Source organism: Temnothorax longispinosus, chromosome 5 (assembly GCF_030848805.1).
Source record: "Temnothorax longispinosus isolate EJ_2023e chromosome 5, Tlon_JGU_v1, whole genome shotgun sequence".
In the NCBI taxonomy this organism is placed as follows: Eukaryota; Metazoa; Arthropoda; class Insecta; order Hymenoptera; family Formicidae; genus Temnothorax; species Temnothorax longispinosus.
The window spans coordinates 12,192,006-12,213,530 of NC_092362.1; the positions used below are offsets into that span (position 1 = coordinate 12,192,006).

The 21,525-nt window shown below is 41.9% G+C and overlaps 2 protein-coding genes across 6 annotated transcripts; one reads left to right on the top strand and one right to left on the bottom strand.

Annotated features, from left to right (window-relative positions):
• The first annotated feature begins 13,509 nt into the window (after positions 1-13,509).
• Positions 13,510-21,311, top strand: LOC139813025 (uncharacterized). Of its 5 annotated transcripts, none has more exons than XM_071778272.1 (6): positions 13,510-13,889; positions 19,293-19,882; positions 20,142-20,220; positions 20,388-20,558; positions 20,694-20,879; positions 21,168-21,311. In XM_071778272.1, the coding sequence occupies exons 2-4, from the start codon at positions 19,619-19,621 to the stop codon at positions 20,441-20,443; spliced, it is 399 nt and encodes a 132-aa protein (XP_071634373.1). In that variant the 5' UTR covers positions 13,510-13,889; positions 19,293-19,618; the 3' UTR covers positions 20,444-20,558; positions 20,694-20,879; positions 21,168-21,311. The 5 variants fall into 5 exon arrangements, with proteins under 5 accessions (XP_071634373.1, XP_071634371.1, XP_071634372.1 ...); XM_071778270.1 differs by lacking the exon at positions 13,510-13,889 and adding an exon at positions 18,261-19,044; XM_071778271.1 differs by lacking the exon at positions 13,510-13,889 and adding an exon at positions 18,261-18,559 and having other exon boundaries at positions 18,921-19,882.
• On the bottom strand, positions 16,922-17,749 carry LOC139813474 (craniofacial development protein 2-like). Its single transcript, XM_071778983.1, has one exon. The coding sequence runs from the start codon at positions 17,747-17,749 to the stop codon at positions 16,922-16,924; it is 828 nt and encodes a 275-aa protein (XP_071635084.1).
• Positions 21,312-21,525: the final 214 nt, after the last annotated feature.

Consider the following 21,525-nt stretch of genomic DNA (forward strand, 5'->3'; position numbering starts at 1 on the left):
AAAATTTCCCTCTTTCTCCCAAATCTCCCGAAACTTTCCCCTTGTATGGCCTTAAAGGGATCCTATAGTGGCGGTAGTTACTGACATTTTTTCATTTTAAGAAGTCTTTGAATTGGCTTTACAGAATTGCAAGTTTTTAGTCTAGAATTAAAGTATGCACAAAAATCTACATCGCGTTATACGATTTCATATCGGGAACGAAAAAAAATTAAAAATTTTACTAATTTGGGCACATACAACTGTCATCTGACGACAATAACAAAATTACTGCAGTTTATATATATATAATGACACCAAGGCGACGTAGGGACAACATGTAGGAACAATATCGTGTAAATAAAACTAAGATTCAACGTCTAGAAAAAAAGATTCTGTAAAATGAAGTTTTATTAAGCAAAAGCACATTCAGGTTGATAGGATAAGCAGTATTGCGTGTAGCGAGAGATGGCGCAGCAATCGAACAAAGACAGATGCCTCTCGTTAGACAAGGACAGATATAGATATATAACATAGAAAACAGGATTAGAAATGTTGACATTACCGACGTCGAGGAAGTTCGGCCTTCGCTATAGGATCCCCTTAACGGCCTTTGCTCTCTCTACCGCTAATTTCAAAGAGGTAACTCCCTCCAACTGAAGAGTCCTCTTCACGAAACCGTCCGTTATGGCAGAGATAAATTGCGAGCACGCAATCTTGTCCCGAACAGCGTAAGGGCACTCGGGATAAGCCAACCGGGCAAGTCTTTCCAACTCGGAGCCGAGAGACGCAAAGTCCTCCCCGAATTTCTGTCTCCGATTCGTGAAGAGGGAGTAATAATTTTGGGAGAGGTGCCCCTCCCCGAAACGCAATTCAAGCTTCGATTTTAGCTCGGCGTATTCGAGATTTTCTACGTTTTCGACAGAGTCCAGAATCGAACACGCTTTTCCCCTCAAACAGGAAGCCAATGCGATGGTCCTTGACGCGTCGCTCCACTGATTTGCGCGAGCGATAATTTCGAACTGAGAGAAAAATTCCCGCAACGGGACCGATCCGTCATAAACGTCGGGCTTGAGCTTAAATCCGAGCTCCGCGCGCATGTCATTTACACCCGCAAACGCGCCCCGCGCTTCCGTATTCTCTCGCGCGTCGCACACTCCCGAATTCGCGGCATAAGCCGTGGGGTCCGCGCGCACATCACTCGCCTCCGACAGCGCGAAACGCGTCCCCGTATCCCCGGACGCTCTATTATTGGAGGGACTTAGCTGTGTTTGTGCGGAGTTCATCCCTCGGAGAAGACGGGGCTCTTCCTCCTGCCGGCGGAACGTCTCGGCGTATTCTCTCTCTCTCTACGCCTGTTCCTCGCGCATGTCGCGGATCTCGCGAATCACCGCCTGGAGGATTACCACCTCCGTCGTCATCTCCGCGGCGTCCGACTGTGGAGTCGCTACCCGGAGTCGTTTCCTTGCGGCCATGAGGAAATTTCTGATCGTCTAATCGTAGCTCGTGTCGCTCGTCTAATCCTCGCTCGTCCGATCGATCCGTTCGATCCCGGACGAGCCCCCAAAATGTTGCACTCCGGCGGCTTTCGCACGCTCTCTAGGCACTCCCGCACTCGGTCGCGCGTTCACTCGCGATCCGCGGAATAAGGGAACACAGGTTTAAGGAACAAAGGATTATTGCGTATGTTACAATCACAGAACGAGAACCGAAACGTCCGCTCGAGTTTCAGTCCTAAGGAAATCTGACAACCGGGCTGTATCAACAACGCCCGTTGCTAAAGACGCTCCGCGGTGGAAAATACCAAGCGAAGCTGCGAACTCAACGCGAATGCAACAATATATAAAGAAAATACAAATAATATAAATGAGACGTGTTACTACAGTATCTTAGCGCTTACGACTGAAAAAAAAGCCATGACTGAAAGATTATTTACAAAAGCCGTAGAATAAAAGATAGTTTACAAAAGCCGTAGAATAAAGATAGTTTACGCTATAATCCAAAGATACGCTCACAATCAGATCAGCTGGCAGAAGTATCATGCACCTATAAAGATGAAACTTGCGAGAACAGGAATTCGTACAGTTTGGCCTTGAAAGAGCCGATACACGTCGCATTGCGAATGTCAGAAGGGAGAGAGTTCCACAGCTCAGCAGCGGAGAAACAAAAAGGTCGCTTATAGAATTCAGTACGGCAGAGCGGAAGGTTTAGAGCATCAGTCGGAGCTCTAGTATGGCGCTGCACGCTTTCATGCCTAAATGAAAAATTGCTGTAGATAACTTGCGGTTTTTTCTTCTTAAGTACCGAGAATGTCAAGTTTCCCACAAAATACGACCGCCTAAGATCGATCCTGAGCCAGCCTAATCTGACAAGGTACGGGGTGATATGTTCGTCGCGCTTTAAGTTGAAGATGAAGCGGACCCTTCTGTTCAGAGCTCTCTGCAGCGCAGGTTATGCTGCCCTGTGATATTAGTGAGACCCGTACAACAGTAGTCAAACTGAGGAAGCATCAAGGCAGAGACAAGCTTCACTCGAAGAGGGACAGGATGGAGTTGCCTATAGAGTTTAAGCTGATAGAGAGCAGTATTTACTTTGAAGATCGTTTTAGTCACCTGTTTTTCCCATGAGAGAGCGCTATTAATTGTGACAAGTACTCCACCAAATCCGAGAAAGAAATCGCGGATTTCCCGACACCTGAGGCGCAGAGTCAAGATCGACGCTTCTAACAAAACGAAGTGTTCCCAAGATCATTGCTTTTGTCTTCCCAGGGTTAATCATAAGCTTGTTGTCGGTTGCCCACTGCACAATCCTCTCAATATCCTTATTAATCCTTCTGATAGCGTCCAAGAGAAACTCAGGCTCCGCATGCAGATAAATCATAAGGTCGTCCGCATAAAAATTATACTTGCAGTGGTGTAGCACATTTCCGAAATCCACCAGGTAGAGGAGAAAAAGGATCGGTCCAAGAACAGAACCCTGAGGCACTCCTTTTCGAACAGTTCTCTCAGTCGACGGCTTCCCAGTGGACGGATCACGCACCGCCTGTTTTCTATTAGTTAAGTAGGAGCAAAACCAATGCAAAGTGAAACAAGCAAAGCCCAGATTCATGGCCTTGCCAATCAAGGTGTCATGGCAGACATTGTCAAAGGCCTTAGAAAAGTCGAAAAACACGGCTATCGTTATCTTTCTCCCATCCGCAGCCAGTCTGACCTCGTCCAAGACCCTTATGAGCGCCGTTTGTGTTGAAAAGTCTTTTCTATAGGCAGACTGAAAAGGATCAAGAAGGTTGTGTTCCTCCAAGTATTTCATGATCTGATTCGCCGCAATGCGCTCGAGGACCTTGGAGGTGGCACACAAGATAGAGATCGGCCTAAAATCATTTAACACAGCTGGACATCTCACCTTAAGGACGGGACAGATAATAGCAGACTTCCAGACCTCAGAAAAAACCCCGTAGGTGAAGCAAAAATTGAAAATGTGTGTCAAAGCTGGAAGGATGCTCGGGAGCGCTCTAACCACCAGGCTCAGAGGGAGACCATCCATTCCCACTGCATCAGACTTACACTTGCTGATGGTCCGAACAATATCCAAGGGCTCAATGTTGCTCCAATAGAATTTAGAGTCGTCATACGTTGTTTCGCCTAAGTAAATGACCGGGCCACAGTCCGTGTCTGTCGTCCCGCTGCACGTGAAGTGGTCAACAAGATCCTCGCTGGTAAAATCGAGATTCTTCGTTCTTGCTTTGGATTTGAGAAGACCATATTTTCTTAGTTTTCGCCAGATCTCATTAGGCTCACTTAAATCCTGAAACTCCTTATGAAAGAACTCCGACTTAGCCCTCCGTACCTCAATCTGCACCGAGTTTCTTAGGCGTCTAAAGGTGAGGTAGTTAGCGTCCGTTCTACACCTCATCCAGACTCGTCTGGCTCTATTCCTCTCCCTCATCCGGGATTTAATATCCTCCGTGAGCCACGGTGCTGGCAGGTTCCTGGGCTGCAAGACTCGGAAGGGAGCGTGCCTGTCGTAGCAGGTCAAGAGAAGATTGTTGAAGGTATCCACTTTAGCGTCAACGCTTGTTGCAGAGTACAGCCCAGATCAATTCAGAGACCCAAGTTTGTTAAGGAAATCCTCTAGATTGAAAGTTCGAAAATCCCGAACACGGATGGTGCGCTTAGGGATCCGTTCTATCCTGACATCGTAAGTGATAGCGATGAGATCGTGAGCAGATAGAAAGCAGACCTCGCGCTGTTCGTAATCAACAAGTTTATTAATCTCGTCTATCAGGCACAGGTCGAGCAGGGTGGAGACAGTGCGGGTATGATGCGTAGTGGTGTAGGGCACAAGAAAAAAGTTAGATGCGCTTACAAATGATCGAGGAACAAAGATCGGCATTAAAATCTCCGAAAATAATGGAGTGCTTATAATTAGCCGACAGATCAGAGAAGACGTCAAAGAAATTAGAGAATTCGCAGTGTGGTGGTCTGTAAACAACAGCTAATAGAATTTTGGAATAGTTTTTGACGAAAATCTCAAGGATAAGATGTTCTGCCACCCCCTTGCCATTTTTACCGACACGGTCGCATCTTAAGAGATGATATCCATGAAGAGAGACCATAGGATCAGGTACCTGAGGTTTTAACCAGGATTCAGATATGCAGATAATATGATATCCCGAGACAACGAAAAAGGATCGAAATTTGTCCAAATGAACGAGTAGAGACTGACAGTTTACATGACAGAGGCGTAATCGATTTACAGTATTATTGTCCATAGTTGATACTGCTCATTCTGTCAGCAACTCTTTTGCGCAGAATCGGACAATTCTTGTCGTCCAGAGCAGAATGTTTTCGTCCAGCTTGAGGCAGCCATCTCTTGCAGTTTTCACATATGGGAGTAGCACTTCTATTTGTACAATTCTTTGTTTTGTGACATCCAACACAGTGTCCACAGATAGCCTCGAAACGATAGTCCTTTGCGAAGTGCCCGAAAGCGAGGTATTTATAACATTGGAGTACCCTTACGTAGTCAGAAATTCCGCAAGCGAAGTAGCCGACATAAACAAATTTATTCCTAAGTAGGAAAGTACGAATGTCCGAAGTAACTACTATCACACAGTTAGTAGTACGCCGATCGTTTCTCTAAGGGTACATATAAATTACCTTAACCGAATTAGCGTCGAAAGACTCAAGATTCAAAGCGATTAAGTCCGATTTTATCTCGTCCCTTGACATACTGCAGGGCACGCCACGCACTAAGAGTCTCGGGTTAATTTTTCCCTCCTGCTCAAGCTTAAGCCCAGCTCTCTCAAATTCTAAGAAGTTCGTGATTTTAGGCAAGTCTACGGATAAAGCTTTAATTCGTACTCCGTTATTTCTAACAGACGAGACCCTATTGACTCTAAGATTGTATTTAACAGGCTTAATTATTTTTTGGAGCGTATCTTTGGTTTCTTTGGACGTTTTGAATCTCGCCGCGAAGTCCTCCCTGGGAGTAACAATTAGATTCGTTGTTTTTGGTCTTATAATAGGAGGGCCACGAGCCGCCTTCGCCCACGACTGCTCAGTGGCAGCCACAGCCGCATAGGAGGGCATGGAGGGGGGCCCGGATCCCTTGCTCGCGCACGCAACGGGGCCCTCACCCGACGTACACAATGCAAATTTATTGCAAGCATTTCGCACGACATCGCCGACAATGTCTCCAAATCTCTCCTCAAAATTCTTTTGTAAGATATCATTATCTAACAAGCTTAAATATGCAGCAGACAGCTCAACAAAAGCCTCCTTGCAAGCGCGAAAGGCTGTTTCGATGAGAGTTCTTTTTTCTAAAGTCTCTTTACTGGAAAGAAGGAGCTTAGTGACACCGTCGTGATGTGAATTTATGATATTTCTGAGGGCATTAACCCTAGTTGCGTTCATAAACGAATTAAGTGTTACATCCAACGTTGTTGATGATTCCGATGTCGAAGGTATACGCCGTGTAGTGCCCTTAGACTTGTTTGAGAGAGAGAGAGAGAGAGAGAGAGAGAGAGAGAGAGAGAGAGAGAGAGAGAGAGAGAGAGAGAGAGAGAGAGAGAGAGAGAGAGAGAGAGAGAGAGAGAGATTGATTGATATAATTTATTATGCCCAAGCAAAGGCTAAAGGGCAAAAAGTAATATAGCAGTTACAATAATATGGTGATTACAACACTAAAGCAGTTACAACAATGTAGCAGTTACAAGATGTTAAAGACAGAAGTTGATGTGAGTTTGATAGAAGTACAGTACTGTAATTACAAAGCATAATACAAAGATACACATGATGTAAATAAGAGCAAAATATTAAAGACAGAAGTTGATGTGAGTTTGATAGAAGTACAGTACTGTAATTACAAAGTATGTGCATGCTCTCTCTCATAAGGCAAGCAACCAATGATCCAGTATACAAACAATAGATAGGATGTTGAGTATGACGCAATAAAATATAATCAATTTCAATAATATACACTATAAAATTAAGAACTAACGTAACTTAATAAGTATAATAAAAATAGAATATGATAAGATGCAAGTAGTACTAAACGAACTAAACAGTGTATATAGAACTAAGAACTAAGGCGCATCGCAATCTACAAACTAAGAAAGGTACTAATTACAAGGTAAGAAAGCGCCAGAAGCTTGAATTGAACTGAGCTACACGAAATTGGGTAGACCCAGAAACTAATCCACGACGTGCAACTGAGGACAATGAGGACAATGAGTGATGAGAAATTGATTGATTGATTGATTGGTTTATTTTATGCCATAGTCATTGACTTTAGGCAAAAAAGAAATACAAATGTATAAGTATGCACAAAAAAAAAGAAAAAAAATAATAAAACTAAAATAAAAAATAAAACAAAAGTAAAAATAAAAATGAAAAAGAAAGGAACAATACACACACACAATTGTGGCAGATGTGTATCAAAGTCGCAAGACTAATTACATAAAAATATAAAGTAACTAAACTAATAAAACGGAAAAGAAATAAGCTGACACTCCAAATCAGATTGTGCATGGTAGGCAGAGGCTAACTAGACTCTAGATCGAACTACGCTCAAGCGAGAGAAAATGGTCGTAAAGTTTACTTTTAAAAACAGCGACAGACGTTGCTGATACTACGTCAGTAGGAAGCGAGTTCCACAAGTAGACGCCCGCAAGATGGAAGGATTTACGATATGCTTCGGTTCTGTGGATAGGAACATGGAAAGAATGAGGTATAGCCAGACGCGATGATCGCCTAACTGAAGGGTCAGGATCAGTGAAAATTTCTGAGATGTAGGTAGGAAACATGTTGTGAGACACCTTGTACATTTCAATGCCTAGAAAATAGAGGCGTCGATGCTTGACTGTCAGCCACCCCAGCCGATGTCGGTAGGGCGTGATGTGTTCGTCGCGCCTTAAATTAAAGACGAAACGAACCGCACAATTTGAAAGTCTCTGAAGCTTGATGTTAAGCTCGTCAGACACATCGTTGTACACAAGGGAACAGTAAACTAACAAAAGCCAGATCAAAGTAGTCACAAGTTTTACACGCAAATTAAGTGATAGGGAATTTTTATGAAATTTCAGTTTATGCAATGTAAAATGTACCCTTTTAGAGATGTGTGAGACGTGGCTTACCCAAGATAAATCAGAGCGCATGATGACCCCGAGGTTACGTGTCTCAGTAACAAATGGGATGGAAGTACCATTAACTGAAATGAGGGGTAAGTCACTGAGATTTAAATGCCTGACATGACTCCTACTTCCAAGAATCAGGACTTTAGATTTCCTGAGATTGAGAGTCAATCCATTGCATGCGGCAAACTCTGAAATGACACCCACGTCATAAGCAACGAGCTGCAAAGCGACATTCAGTTGGCTAAGAAAACTCCTACGGTAAATCTGCGTGTCGTCGGCAAATACAATACGATCGGTGAACCTGAGGAAGGCGCCAATATCATTTATAAAAAGAGAGAAAAGGAGAGGACCCAAAACGGATCCCTGCGGAACACCGGAGGTGACGGACAGCCAATCAGAGAACACTCCTTCAAGGTCAACGACAGCCTGAGACCGACCCGTGAGATAAGAAAAGATTAACTTCAGGGCAGAATCAGAAAACCCCAATCGCCTGAGTTTGGTCAGCAGTAAAAGATGACAGACTGCAAAGGCCTTGCTGAAGTCGAAAAGGACAAGGATAAGCACCTCACCTACTTCAACGGCGCACTTTACATCATGGAATAATCGCAGTAAGACTGACTGGGTGGAATAGCGCTTGCGGTATCCAGACTGCCGATCGTCAAAAATATGATAAGCATCAATAAAGTCTGTAATTTGGCCATGTAGAATCTTCTCAAACAATTTAGAGAGCTCGCACAAGTTGGCTATGGGCCTCGTGTCAGAAGGAGAAGCAGGAGATTTGAACAGAGAGATTTGGACAGCGGGCGAAGTATGGCTCGCTTCCACAGGGACGGAAAGTGACCAAGTTTAAGACAACTATTGAAAAGTGAGGTTAGGAAATTACCAATACAAGGCAGGGCTAAGGCTATGGCGTAAAGTGGTAGTTGATCGCAACCTGAAGCGAGAGAAACGGAAGATGAGGAAACGAAAGTGCATAGATTATCACTGGTTATCTGGGAAAAACTAAAAAGTGGTACATCGGGCACCATGGATGAGATAATATTAGAAAATTGAGAGAGGGAGAGAGAGAGGAAGAGGGAGAGGGAGAGGGAGAGGGAGAGGGAGAGGGAGAGAGAGAGGAGAGAGAGGAGAGGGAGAGGGAGAGGGAGAGGGAGAGGGAGAGGGAGGGAGAGGGAGAGAGGAGGAGAGGGAGAGGAGAGAGAGGAGAGAGAGAGAGAGAGAGAGAGAGAGAAGAGAGAGAGAGAGAGAGAGGGAGAGAGAGAGAGAGAGAGAGAGAGAGAGAGAGGAGAGAGAGAGAGAGAGAGAGAGAGAGAGAGAGAGAGAGAGAGAGAGAGAGAGAGAGAGAGAGAGAGAGAGATTGAGCTTTATTAGCCTTCTCGGCTATTTTTTACATAAAATATCCTTAAATTAATTCCTCTACATAAAGTACAATATACTCTCTTAACCTACGTTTAAATGGTACAATTCTTTCGCATTGCTTAATTTCTATCAGTAGGACATTATACATATTCAAACCTTCATAAAATAGACTTTTCTGTGCGCTTCTCGTCCTGCGATATTGAATTCTAATATTCTTAGCCTGCCTCGTTCGCCGTCCACTCACATCTCCTACTATTTCTATCCTATTACTTCAGTGTTTTGGCATTATGCCTCTTACTATCTTAAAAATAAAAATACATACATTGTACATTAACCTCTGTCTTACATTCATAAACTTAAGAGTTTGCAGCATCAATCTACCTTTGTATATCGCGAGCATTGCAGTATGACTCTCATGGCACGGTTTTGTGCCACTTGCAGTCGATTCAGTTGCGTTTCACCCATGCCCACTAACATCGTTGCGCAATATTCAAAGTGAGGCGCTATGATAGACTTATACACAGTACATCGAGTGTACGCCGATATATCATTTCCTATTCTATTCAGAAAACTCACTTTTTTTCCTATTTTCTTTAACATATAATCACAGTGATTCTCCCAACGGAATTTACTATCGATCATTATACCCAGATGTTTCGTTATCTCGACACGCTCAATTATAGTTCCATCCAAACTTTTTACTATTATGTCTGTTTTTATTTCTTTTCTTATACTTCTAACTATCATATATTTGGTCTTATCTGCATTCATTTTTAACATATTCACATTCTTTAAGTATACCAAGCACCATATTTAGTTTTATTTCTAATTCCTCACAACTTTCTCCTGTTACATTTGCGGTCGTGTCATCTGCAAATAATCTAAATATACTTCCTTCCGGATAGACTTTAACTATGTCATTTATATACAAAATAAACAATAGAGGTCCTAATACTGATCCCTGTGGCACGCCATATACTGTCTCAATTATTTTAGAACATATATCATTGAATCTAACTTGCTGCTTTCTATTACTTAAATACGATATTATCCATTCTAGTACCACTCCTCTTATTCCATACTGATATAATTTTTTCACTAATCTTACCCTATCTATTGTCTCAAACGCTCTCCTGAGATCCAAGAATAACACCCCCACCATTTTTTTCTCCTCAATTATCAACTTCCATTCTTCAATAAAACTTTGAATTGCTGTCTCACACCACTACTGTTTCCTAAATCCCGATTGGTATTCGGTTATTATTTCATTGTCTTCTAGAAATTTTTCCAACTGTCTTTTTACAACTAACTCTAATACTTTTTCATATATCGGTAATATATTAATCGGTCTATACTCGCTCGCTTTTTTTGGTTTGTTTAACTTTGGCTGATGTTTTCCATTTTTCTGGAAATTTACCTGTCCTAAGCGAATTATTTATTACCCCTACAAGGGTGTTTCTACGTAAATAGCGTTTTTTACTGTCCAAGCTTGTTATATGTTCATGATTGAGAGGAGGGTAAGCAAGCGTTGTGAAAGTTCACTACTGCATCGTATTTGAAGTATCGCACAATAATCTGCTAATTGGGGAGTGGCTTATCCAATGGAAACATGCAGAAACTCCTAAAAATGTCAGTTACCTGGCCTGTCCATTGTCGAAAATTTTCTATTCCAGTTACACTTACTCCCTCCAATTGCAAACTCAATTAAAAATTTCCCATGTTTATTCATAGTCCAGTCATTTGGTAGTTTTACCTGGAAAATTTTCCGGGAGTTTTAAAAATTGGTAATTTTATATATTTCGATGTGCTCTTTCCGAATTTCAACTTTGCCACCTCGTATCTTTGCCGCTCGTGCCGCCATATTGGAAAAATGACGCCTAAAAGCAGTTTTTTGACAATATCTCCTTTCCGACTCATTCCACGATAAAAACATTTATATACAAAATAAAACTAGAGAAAATTTCCTACAATTTATGTAATAACCTTTTTTTTCGTAAAATTAATAGTTTTGGCATACGAGCGCCGCAAAGTGTAGTTCAACACGCGTTTTGGCCTAAAAACTCATTTCCACACCACCTTGAGGTAGAGTAAGCGGCGCGTTTTTTTTACCGTGGTATCCCCAGTAGGCCTAGTCCACATGCAATTCACTATTCTAAAATTTAGCGCATTCTTCTTCGCTTCGCTGTTCTTGATGGACCAGGTGTTGCGAGTTCATCGTCATTAGTACTGATCGAAACGTCACAGACCGAAATTTCTTCCACATCATCCGCGATGGGATTATCAGTTTCATCGCAATCCTCTTTGTTCTCGATTTCATCATACGTTTGCTCGAAAATAGTCTCCGTTCCTTCCTCTTCGTCGCTATCTTGTGATGGAACTTGCGAGTTAATTATCACAGGTACCACTACAATTCGTGCATATAACTGAGCACTTTAACCCAGCCTTTCTGCATTCACAGGCTTTTTGACATCTTTTTTGACATCTTTTTTATTTATTTATTTAGTGCTCCGTTATATGCACGAATTGTAGTGGTACCTGTGATAACTCACAAGTTCCATCACAAGATAGCGACGAAGAAGAAGAAACGGAGACTATTTTCGAGCAAACGTATGATAAAATCGAGAACGAAGAGGATTGCGATGAAAATGATAATCCCATCGCGGATGATGTGGAAGAAATTTCGGTCTGTGACGTTTCGATCAGTACTAATGACGATGAACTCGCAACACCTGGTCCATCAAGAACAGCGAAGCGAAGAAAAATGCGCTAAATTTTAGAATAGTGAATTGCATGTGGACTAGGCCTACTGGGGATACCACGGTAAAAAAAACGCGCCGCTTACTCTACCTCAAGGTGGTGTGGAAATGAGTTTTTAGGCCAAAACGCGTGTTGAACTACACTTTGCGGCGCTCGTATGCCAAAACTATTAATTTTACGAAAAAAAAGGTTATTACATAAATTGTAGGAAATTTTCTCTAGTTTTATTTTGTATATAAATGTTTTTATCGTGGAATGAGTCGGAAAGGAGATATTGTCAAAAAACTGCTTTTAGGCGTCATTTTTCCAATATGGCGGCACGAGCGGCAAAGATACGAGGTGGCAAAGTTGAAATTCGGAAAGAGCACATCGAAATATATAAAATTACCAATTTTCAAAACTCCCGGAAAACTTTCCAGGTAACCTCTTCTTTTACGACCAAATGACTGGACTATCAATCATAATATAGAACTAAGATTTTAACATCATTATTAAACATAAATCTCCCTTTGGAACCGAAAAAACCGGCTTCAAACTTGGTCCGGACATATGGAGTAAAATTGCACATTTTGAATTTTACCGCGGTTCCGCTATGTTGCATCGATTCAATGGGAGTCTGGTGTGGAGATTTCAAGAATTGGACATCAGGTGTGTTGTTTACATTGTTGGTGGTTGGTTGTTTTGAGCGTGATACAATCGTAATCGTGTATTTCACTTGAGAAAAGGTATGTCATAAAATTACGCGTCATTTGCCTGGCACATCTTTTTTTATTATATCGCAGTAAATTTTTCCTTTTAGTGGTAAAATTCTGATGATATTCGGTAGGCTAAACTTGATTTTTAATGGAAATTGGTTTACGTCAATTCAGGAGAAAGTGAGATTAATTCAACCATGAAATTGGTTTACGTCAATTCAGGAGAAAGTGAGATTAATTCAACCATGAAATGTCAGTCTACTGGCATGTCATTCACCTGGCCATTCATGGGTTTGACGTTGAAATAAAATCAAACACGGTAAAAAACGTTGAAATAAAATAATTTTTATATTTACAGATGGTTAAAAAAGCGACTCCACGATGTGGAGTCGCTCTAGAAAATGTGTCAAAAATGGTAAACCGGCATTTATCAAATTGAATTTTTTTGCTAATTGTGAATTTATCTCGGGAATAAGTAATTTTAAGAATTTTTTTGACATTTCCTCTCAAAATCACTCATTGTTGAGGTAATTCAATATTTTACTAGACATGCAAAGTCGACTCATTACCGCACTTTACCAGATCACTGATGAATAAGCCATTACTTTCAGGTTTTTGATGTTGTAGTACGCTGGCTTTCAGGGTATGTTTCTGCTTCTATATTCACTCAAAAACAGGAAAAAAAATTTTTTTTAGGTATGTTTGAAATTGAGAGATTTGCAATTTGAAAAAGCGCTATTTACGTAGAAACACCCACAAACTCATCTTTTATCACAGGTAGCACAATTTTCAGTATATCACTATTTATCCCTTCCTCTGTTCCGTTCTTTCGTGGTAGTTCCCTAACAATTTGTTCCAGATCACTTGCACTAATTGGCTCAAAATTTTCCATAATTCCCTTATTCTCAATTGCATAAATAGGTCTCCTACCTGTGCCTTCTATCCCCTTATTACTAATAGATTGCACAATGTTGCTAATACTTTTTACATAATATATATTAAATTTATCAGCTATATTGCATTCTTCTATGTCTTCTAATATTTCAAAATCTACACTATCGATTCTCTGAACCCCTTTGCTCACCTTTAATTAATTCTTTCAAAGTTTTCCACATTTTTGTAGGATCACTCCTATTATTATCTATCATATTCTCATAATATTCTTTCTTTTTTGCCCTGATAAGTTTAACTACTGCATTTTTTCATTCTTGAAAAATTCCCAGTCCTGTTCTTTACCTGAGCTTATTGCTTTACTGTGAGCCTGTTGTTACTGTGCCTGTTTGATTTTTTATATTCTTGATTGTTAGATGGAGGAACGTCGTCCGAAAAAATCATAACGCCATACTATATGACAGCTGCCCTCTCTCTAACGTCGAAAACGAAGGGTTCCGCACTCTCATGAAGACAACAGCTCCGCGGTACAAGGTCCCATCAAAACGCACTATCACTCGCTTCATGGACGATAAGTACGAACACCTGCATGGCATGTTCAAACGCGAGGTTTCTCAAGCTACTGCACTAACTCTCACATGTGATATTTGGTCTGATATTTCAAATCGTGGGTATTTAGGGATAACGGTGCACTTCTTCTCTAGCCTGTTTTCATCCACTCCTGGACATAGGCCTCTTCCATTTCCTTCCATGTCTTTTTCTCCTGTGCTGTCTGCATCCACCTCTTTCCTGCGTGGCGTTGGATGTCATCTCGCCATCTTGTTTGTGGTCGGCCAATGCTTCTTTTGGAATCTCTTGGTCTCCATTGCATCAGGACCTTGGTCCATTTGGTGTTGCTTCTCGCAACATGTCCCGCCCATTGCCACTTTTGTCTACTTGCTCGTTCAACCACGTCGGCAACTCCTGTTCTTTTCCTTATCTCTTCGTTTCGGATTTTATCCCTCAGGCTGATTTTCAGCATTGCTCGCTCCATTGCCCTCTGACAGATTCTTAGTCGGTTTGCGCTGTTCGCTGTGAGAGTGATTGTTTCGAGTCCATATGTCGCAACTGGTAATATGCACGTATCATACATTTTCCGTTTGAGGTTGATTGGGATTTTTGGTTCTCGGACGATGTAGCTTAGTCTGCCGAACGCTGTCCACGCCAAGCCGATTCTTCTAGTGATCTCAGCTGTCTGGTTATTTTTTCCTAGCTTGATCCTGTGCCCTAGGTACACGTATTCTTCTACCATCTCGAGAGTGTGGTTATCGATGCTAACTAGTATATTGGTGGAGTTCATGATTTTCGTCTTTTGGAGGTTTATTCTCAGGCCAACTGTTTAAGAAGCTTCCCTGAGTTCTTGTATCATTGTTGCGAGTTCGTTTGCATCGCTGCTGAATATGATAATGTCATCCGCGAAACGGAGATGGTTTAAACGTTTCCCATCAATATTGATACCTTTTTGATACCATGTTAGCCTCCCAAATACATCTTCCAGCGCCAAGGTGAAAAGTTTTGGTGAAATCGTATCGCCCTGTCTCACACCCCTCTTGATAAGGATTCTACCTGTAGTCCAATCCTCTTCCATTTTAACGTGCAGGGTGGCATGCTCGTATATGAATTTGATCAAGTTAGAATATCTAGAGTCAACTCGTGCTTTATCCAATGCTTCGAGCACTGCCCATGTCTCAACTGAGTCGAAGGCCTTATGGTAGTCTATGAAGGCCATATGCAGTGGGATATTGTACTCGGTGCATTTTTCTATAAGTGTGCGTACTGTTTGTATATGGTCATTCGTGCTGTACCCCCTTCTGAATCCTGCCTGTTCTATGGGTTGGTAGAAATCGAGCTTCTGGCTTAAACGATTCGTTATTATTTTGGATAATAGCTTATAAAGGATTGAGAGTAGACTAATGGGTCTGTAATTTTCCATATTCGTGCAGTCGCCCTTCTTAAAGAGCAGGATGACCTTTGCGTTCTGCCACGAGTCAGGGATTTTGCCTTCTTCCAGACATCTGTTCAGTAGTACCAGGAGTGCTTTTTCTAATTCTTCCCCTCCAACCTTGAGCATCTCGACTGTTATCCGGTCTTCCCCTGGTGCTCTGTTGTTTTTTAGTTGTTTCAATGCTGCTTCCAGTTCTGACTTGTTAATGTCTGGTAAATCTTCGGATCCTACGTTCAGAATTGTCTGTCTCGGTCGTCCTTGCTGGTTCGGATTTAGAGCTGATTGGCTGTAAAGTTTTCGGTAGAAGTCTTCAATGATCGCTGCGATTCCGTCCCTCTCTGTTACTACCTCTCCTAGATTGTTCTTGTGGATTACTACCTTCCCTTTTGACATTTTGGAGCGCAGAACTCTCATGTTCACATTGTTTTTAATGGCTTCTTTGATTGCTCGCGTGTTGTACGCTCTTTTGTCTTTTTTAATCGCTTTTCTTACGGCCTTGTTTAGGTCTTTATATCCCGGTGAATCCCTGCTCGTTCTTCTTCTTTCTCTGATTTGCCTTTCAGTGTCTGGACGGGATTGTCCCGATTGCGCACATTACAAATCGGACACGACAATATTTCCCGATCGGACACGGTGTCGATTGCACACGGTGCCGATCGGACACGGTGTCGATTGCACACGGTGCCGATCGGACACGGTGTCGATTGCACACGGTGCCGATCGGACACGGTGTCGATTGCACACGGTGCCGATCGGACACGGTGTCGATTGCACACGGTGCCGATCGGACACGGTGTCGATTGCACACGGTGTCGATCGGACACGGTGTCGATTGCACACGGTGCCGATTGCACACGGTGCCGATTGCACACGGTGCCGATTGCACACGGTGCCGATCGGACACGGTGCCGATTGCACACCGTGCCGATTGCACACGATGTCGATTGCACACAGGGTTTACTTACACAATGGGGGGGGATGCAGGGGGGGGCTTCGCCCCCCCCGCCCACGCATGTACTTAATACATTGCCTACCGGGCACGCCAAAGGCGTGTCCATGGGGGGGGGGGGTGCGGGGCGGGGGCGAAGCCCCCCCCGCTCTACGCATCAACCCAACCCACTCCACCAGGTGCACAGGGGGGGTGCAGGGGGGGCGGAGCCCCCCCGCCTACACCCCTAGGGCACCGTGTCCGATCGGCACCGTGTGCAATCGACACCGTGTCCGATCGGCACCGTGTGCAATCGGCACCGTGTGCAATCGGCACCGTGTGCAATCGACACCGTGTCCGATCGACACCGTGTGCAATCGACACCGTGTCCGATCGGCACCGTGTGCAATCGACACCGTGTCCGATCGGCACCGTGTGCAATCGACACCGTGTCCGATCGGCACCGTGTGCAATCGACACCGTGTCCGATCGGCACCGTGTGCAATCGACATCGTGTCCAATCGGCACCGTGTGCAATCGACACCGTGTCCGATCGGCACCGTGTGCAATCGACACCGTGTCCGATCGGCACCGTGTGCAATCGACACCGTGTCCGATCGGCACCGTGTGCAATCGACACCGTGTCCGATCGGGAAATATTGCTGTGTCCGATTTGTAATGTGCGCAATCGGGACTCACTCGTCTGGACTAAGTTTTGAGTTCCCACGCTTCTGAAGTGAGCACACTTTTCTCACGGCACTTCGGATGCTGTTTGTGATTTGTGTTGACAGCGCATTTAGTTCTAGTTCTTGTAGCTTTTCGGTTGATTTTAGTTTCTGTTCGAGCGTAGTCTTATATTCTTCTTCCTTCCCTCTCAGCTCTGCTAATGTTGGCCTGACCTTTTTATCCATGAGACGTTTCCTCTCGAGCCGTGTATCCACTAGGACTTTTGCTCTCACTAACTTGTGGTCGCTGCCCGTGTCGAAACGATTTAGGGTTGACACATCTGCACAAATGCGCTTGTCAGTGGCTAGCACATAGTCTATTTCGTTTTTGATAGTGCTGTCCGGACTTCTCCATGTCCACTTCCTTCTGGGATGCTTTTTAAAGAAGGTGTTTAAGCAGTATATTTTCTCTTTGCTCAGGAAGTCCATCATCACTTGTCCCCTTGAGTTTCTCGTGCCCAGACCAAAGGCACCAATGTACGGTGGGTCCGCCTGTGTCATCGCTCCAATTTTAGCATTAAAGTCACCAGTTATAATGGTAAACTTGGTTTTTTCCGCACTTTTTGCTGCTGTCAGGTCTTCATAGAACTGCTCAATGTCTTCCTCTGTCGAAGCTGAAGTTGGTGCGTAGGCCTGTATTATTTGTATGCTGCACTTGTTGTTAAGTCTTAGCACTACATAAATTACCCTGTCCAATATAGCTTTGGTTTTGGTTACAAGGTGTTTCAATTTGTTAGAAATTAGCAGGGCCACACCTCCGATGTGTGAATCTATGTCAGAGTTCTTTTGAAAAAGCATATGTAAGAAGATTTCATGATTGTGACTGCTTCCCCACTCAGCCTGGTCTCGCTTATTCCGAGGACGTCCCACTTGATGTTTTCTAATTCATTTTCGAGGTTGATCAGATGTTCTTCGAGTCTCATTGTGCGAATGTTATACGACGCAATGTAGAGGGTCTTCTTGGTACGCTTGTGTTCCGTATTCCGTTTTCGTTTCCTTCCATTCATCGAATTTGTGCCTCCCCCAGAATTACCGCCGAAGAGTTAGCAGACAAATTGAATATTTTTGGATTATTATTGTTCATATAATTTGGGAATCATTTGGGGAAGTTTGGGAAAATTGTTTAAACATTTGAAAAAGAATAGTTTTTTTGTTATTAACAAAATTAATCGAGCGTCAAGTTAGCAGATAGCAACTATGTTTAATGTTTATTATAAATGGAATCGATTGAAAATCATTTGGGGATGACATCTTGATTGAAAATTTTATTTGGGAAAAGTCAGTTTTCTTGTAATTTAAATAAATCTTTGTATTAATGTTCTTTTTTCGCTGCACTTCTGCACTAGTACAGCAAGTGAACTTATTGCACTAGTTCAGAAGTGTAGCGAAAAAGAACAGACCATTATCGGCAGTAGTGTGAAAATTACAACATGACAACATACTCCAAAAAGAAAATCTGTAGATGTTATTTTCTTTATATATACCTACGTATATTCATTTAATGAGATACACAATGTGTATCTCAGACATATATATTTATATGTAATTTTTATGATTATATATAAACTGCAATAATTAATTCAGTTTAAAATGTTTTATCGTGAAGAGGTTAGTATTCATATGCAATTCGTGTCATTTTCATAAAATATATACGTATATTCACTTAATGGTCACATACTACGTTTACGCGAGCGTTACTTCTGCAGTAACTTACGATAATTCACTCGTTTACGCGGAGTAAATTATCGTAAGTAACTACAAAATCCCATTTACACGAAGGAATTATCGTAAGTTACTACAGAAGTAACGCTCGCGTAAACGTAGTAATAGTTCCTTATTTTTCTTTAATATTTAATCTTAATCAGTCTTTAATCTTTACATTTGACGCGTTAGAAATTAATTATCATACTACTCTTTCATAAAGTTTTTGTTAGAAATATATAATTTCTAACAAGTATACATGTGAAAGTACGTTGAAGCGGCACGCGGCCGATGCGTGTTCGCATGCTGATCGAAGGATCTCGCGAACGTGAGAAGACAAAGCGCGGAGCTCTCACTCACGTGGCGGACTCCGGAGCGCAAACATAGTAATTGTGAGTCGTGATCGCTCGTGACTGCGGTCACCCGTGATGGTTCGTGATCACATATGTACCGCTGCAACTTGTAATAAACTGTTCTAAATCTTGCTCACGTGCACGAATTTACACTCCAACAGTTTTATTAGAATTAATAGTCGGAATATACGATAAATCTAAAAGTATCTTCTTTCTGTTTTAATCTAGATATCTGAAGACTTGACATTTTATCTCAATTAATATTAAATCTTATTTGTTTGCCATAGGATTACCTGGTGAATTTGCTGAACCTGGTGAGCCTGGTCATGCTGGTCTCGATGGTAGACCTGGTATTCCAGGACGTCCAGGACAAAAGGGAGCTCCTGGTGAACATGACCCGAACGGACTTAAAGGAATCTGGCGATATAGGCCACAGTTTTCGCGGTCATAAAGGAATAGTTGGAGAACCAGGTAACAACCGTTATTATACTTACTCAATTTCTCTTTAAAGTTAATTAAATGATAATAGTATAAAATAAAACAATTAACATTAATTAATTTTTATTATTGCATGTTTTGATCAAATCTGCGAGGATTCGTCGACCAACCGGGTATGCCAGGTTTGGAAGGATTGCAAGGCTTTCCCGGAGCACCTGGGTCGAAAGGTTACCGCGGAGAACCAGGAATATCTATGGGCAGTAAGAAAGGACAACCCGGCGAACCTGGATTGCCCAGATTTGATGGTCGAATTGGACCGAAGGGACTGAAAGGTGACTCTGGTCTGGCTGGCTTTGACGGATTGCCAGGACCGAAAGGAGAAAGGGGAGATATCGGTGAATTTGGTCTACGTGGGCTGCCTGGTCCTGAAGGACCACAGGTGAGATTCTCGAATTATAATTCTCGGCAATTACGGTATCGGCAATTTAAGTATTACATCCGTTGATTTATTTACTAGATTCTTCTTACGTTTTTATTTTTTATATTAGAAATCTCCTTACACATTTTTTGTAAATTTCATTATTTTATATTAGTAAAGGGTAATAAATTAAACAATGATTTACATTATCGAAACATAAAATTAAAGAACAAGGATAAAGCGAATAGAAGTTACCTTAAATATACTTTGCTCGTGATAGGGACCGAAAGGAGACCCTGGCATAAATCCATTCCCGATACGAGGACTCCCCGGTGATACAGGAGTGCCCGGATTACCAGGTGTTATATATATATTTCATTTTATACAAATAAAATCGAAGCTGTACGCACGCACGTACGCACGCACGCACGCACGCACGCACGCACGCACGCACGCACGCACGCACGCACGCACGCACACACACACATATTATTGAATGGAAATATAATACCGCATGAACACGCAGGTTTCTCTGGACTGCAGGGAATGATGGGTGAGCCTGGCAAGGACGGTTTACCGTGACGACTGGGTGAAACTGGTATGATGGAAATTTCTGGACCGCAAGGACCGGATGGTAAAGATGGACTTCCCGGATATCAAGGACCTCCCGGAGCAACCGGACGACAAGGACAACCAGGTATAATCATACGTATTTCACATTACATGTCAACACGATAATTTTCATTCTCAAATTGAAACGATACGTTGTTACGACATATTTACATCAATTGTTTGGACCATGCATTAAGTTGGGAAACAATTTCTCTCGTAGGTTTCTGTGGCGCTCCTGGAATACCTGTGGCAAATGGAATTGGTCCGAGAGACAGAGGATTCTACTTTGCTCGTCACTCGCAAACCGAGATGATACCGATCTGTCCAAGGAATACCGTGAAAATCTGGGAAGGATTTTCGTTGTTACACACGATGGGTAATGGACGACCCTACGCACAGGATCTTGGTAAACAATATTAATATATTTTCTATATAGATGATGTATTGAGAAATTCAATAAGTTGCTAACACTTTATAGATATTTTTTCTAAAATAAAAATAATATAACAATCTAAATAATAAAAAACGGCTAATTTTCGAGCAATTAAAGGATATTGAAAATATATTTAATAACTTTAATAAAAATATACGATCAGAAACAAAGTAAATTTTCCTTATTGAATTTAGACTAATAAGAGAACTCACATAAGTTTTATAAAAAGCATATATATTAATACATTTATTGTCTTTATAGGTATTTTCAAAGGAAAGATTACACGAGATATTTAAAAAGATCTGTGAATTTTCTCTCGTCTTAAGACCAAAAGAAAGATCCTTGGGGATATCCGAAATCAAATATGTAGATAATGTATTACTGTATAAACTATTTTGTTATGTATACCAAGTTTTGTTCTCCATTGCTTAATTTCTATTCGCCTCCCGACTCGACGTATATGTTACTTATTATAAGATATATTGTTTATAAGATATAAATAACCCCATGAGGGGTAATCACAGTCTTATCATTGCATGACTATCGTAGTTTTAAGATTGTATAAGATATATTGTATATAAGATATAAATAACCCCATGAGGGGTAATCACAGTCTTAT

Coding starts and splice junctions, on each gene's coding strand:
- LOC139813474 (XM_071778983.1), bottom strand. CDS start 17,749: ATGCTTTTTCAAAAGAACTCTGACATAGATTCACACATCGGAGGTGTG.
- LOC139813025 (XM_071778272.1), top strand. CDS start 19,619: ATGCCAGGTTTGGAAGGATTGCAAGGCTTTCCCGGAGCACCTGGGTCG. Junction 19,883..20,141: donor CTGGTCCTGAAGGACCACAG/GTGAGATTCTCG, acceptor TGCTCGTGATAG/GGACCGAAAGGAGACCCTGG. Junction 20,221..20,387: donor AGGAGTGCCCGGATTACCAG/GTGTTATATATA, acceptor ATGAACACGCAG/GTTTCTCTGGACTGCAGGGA.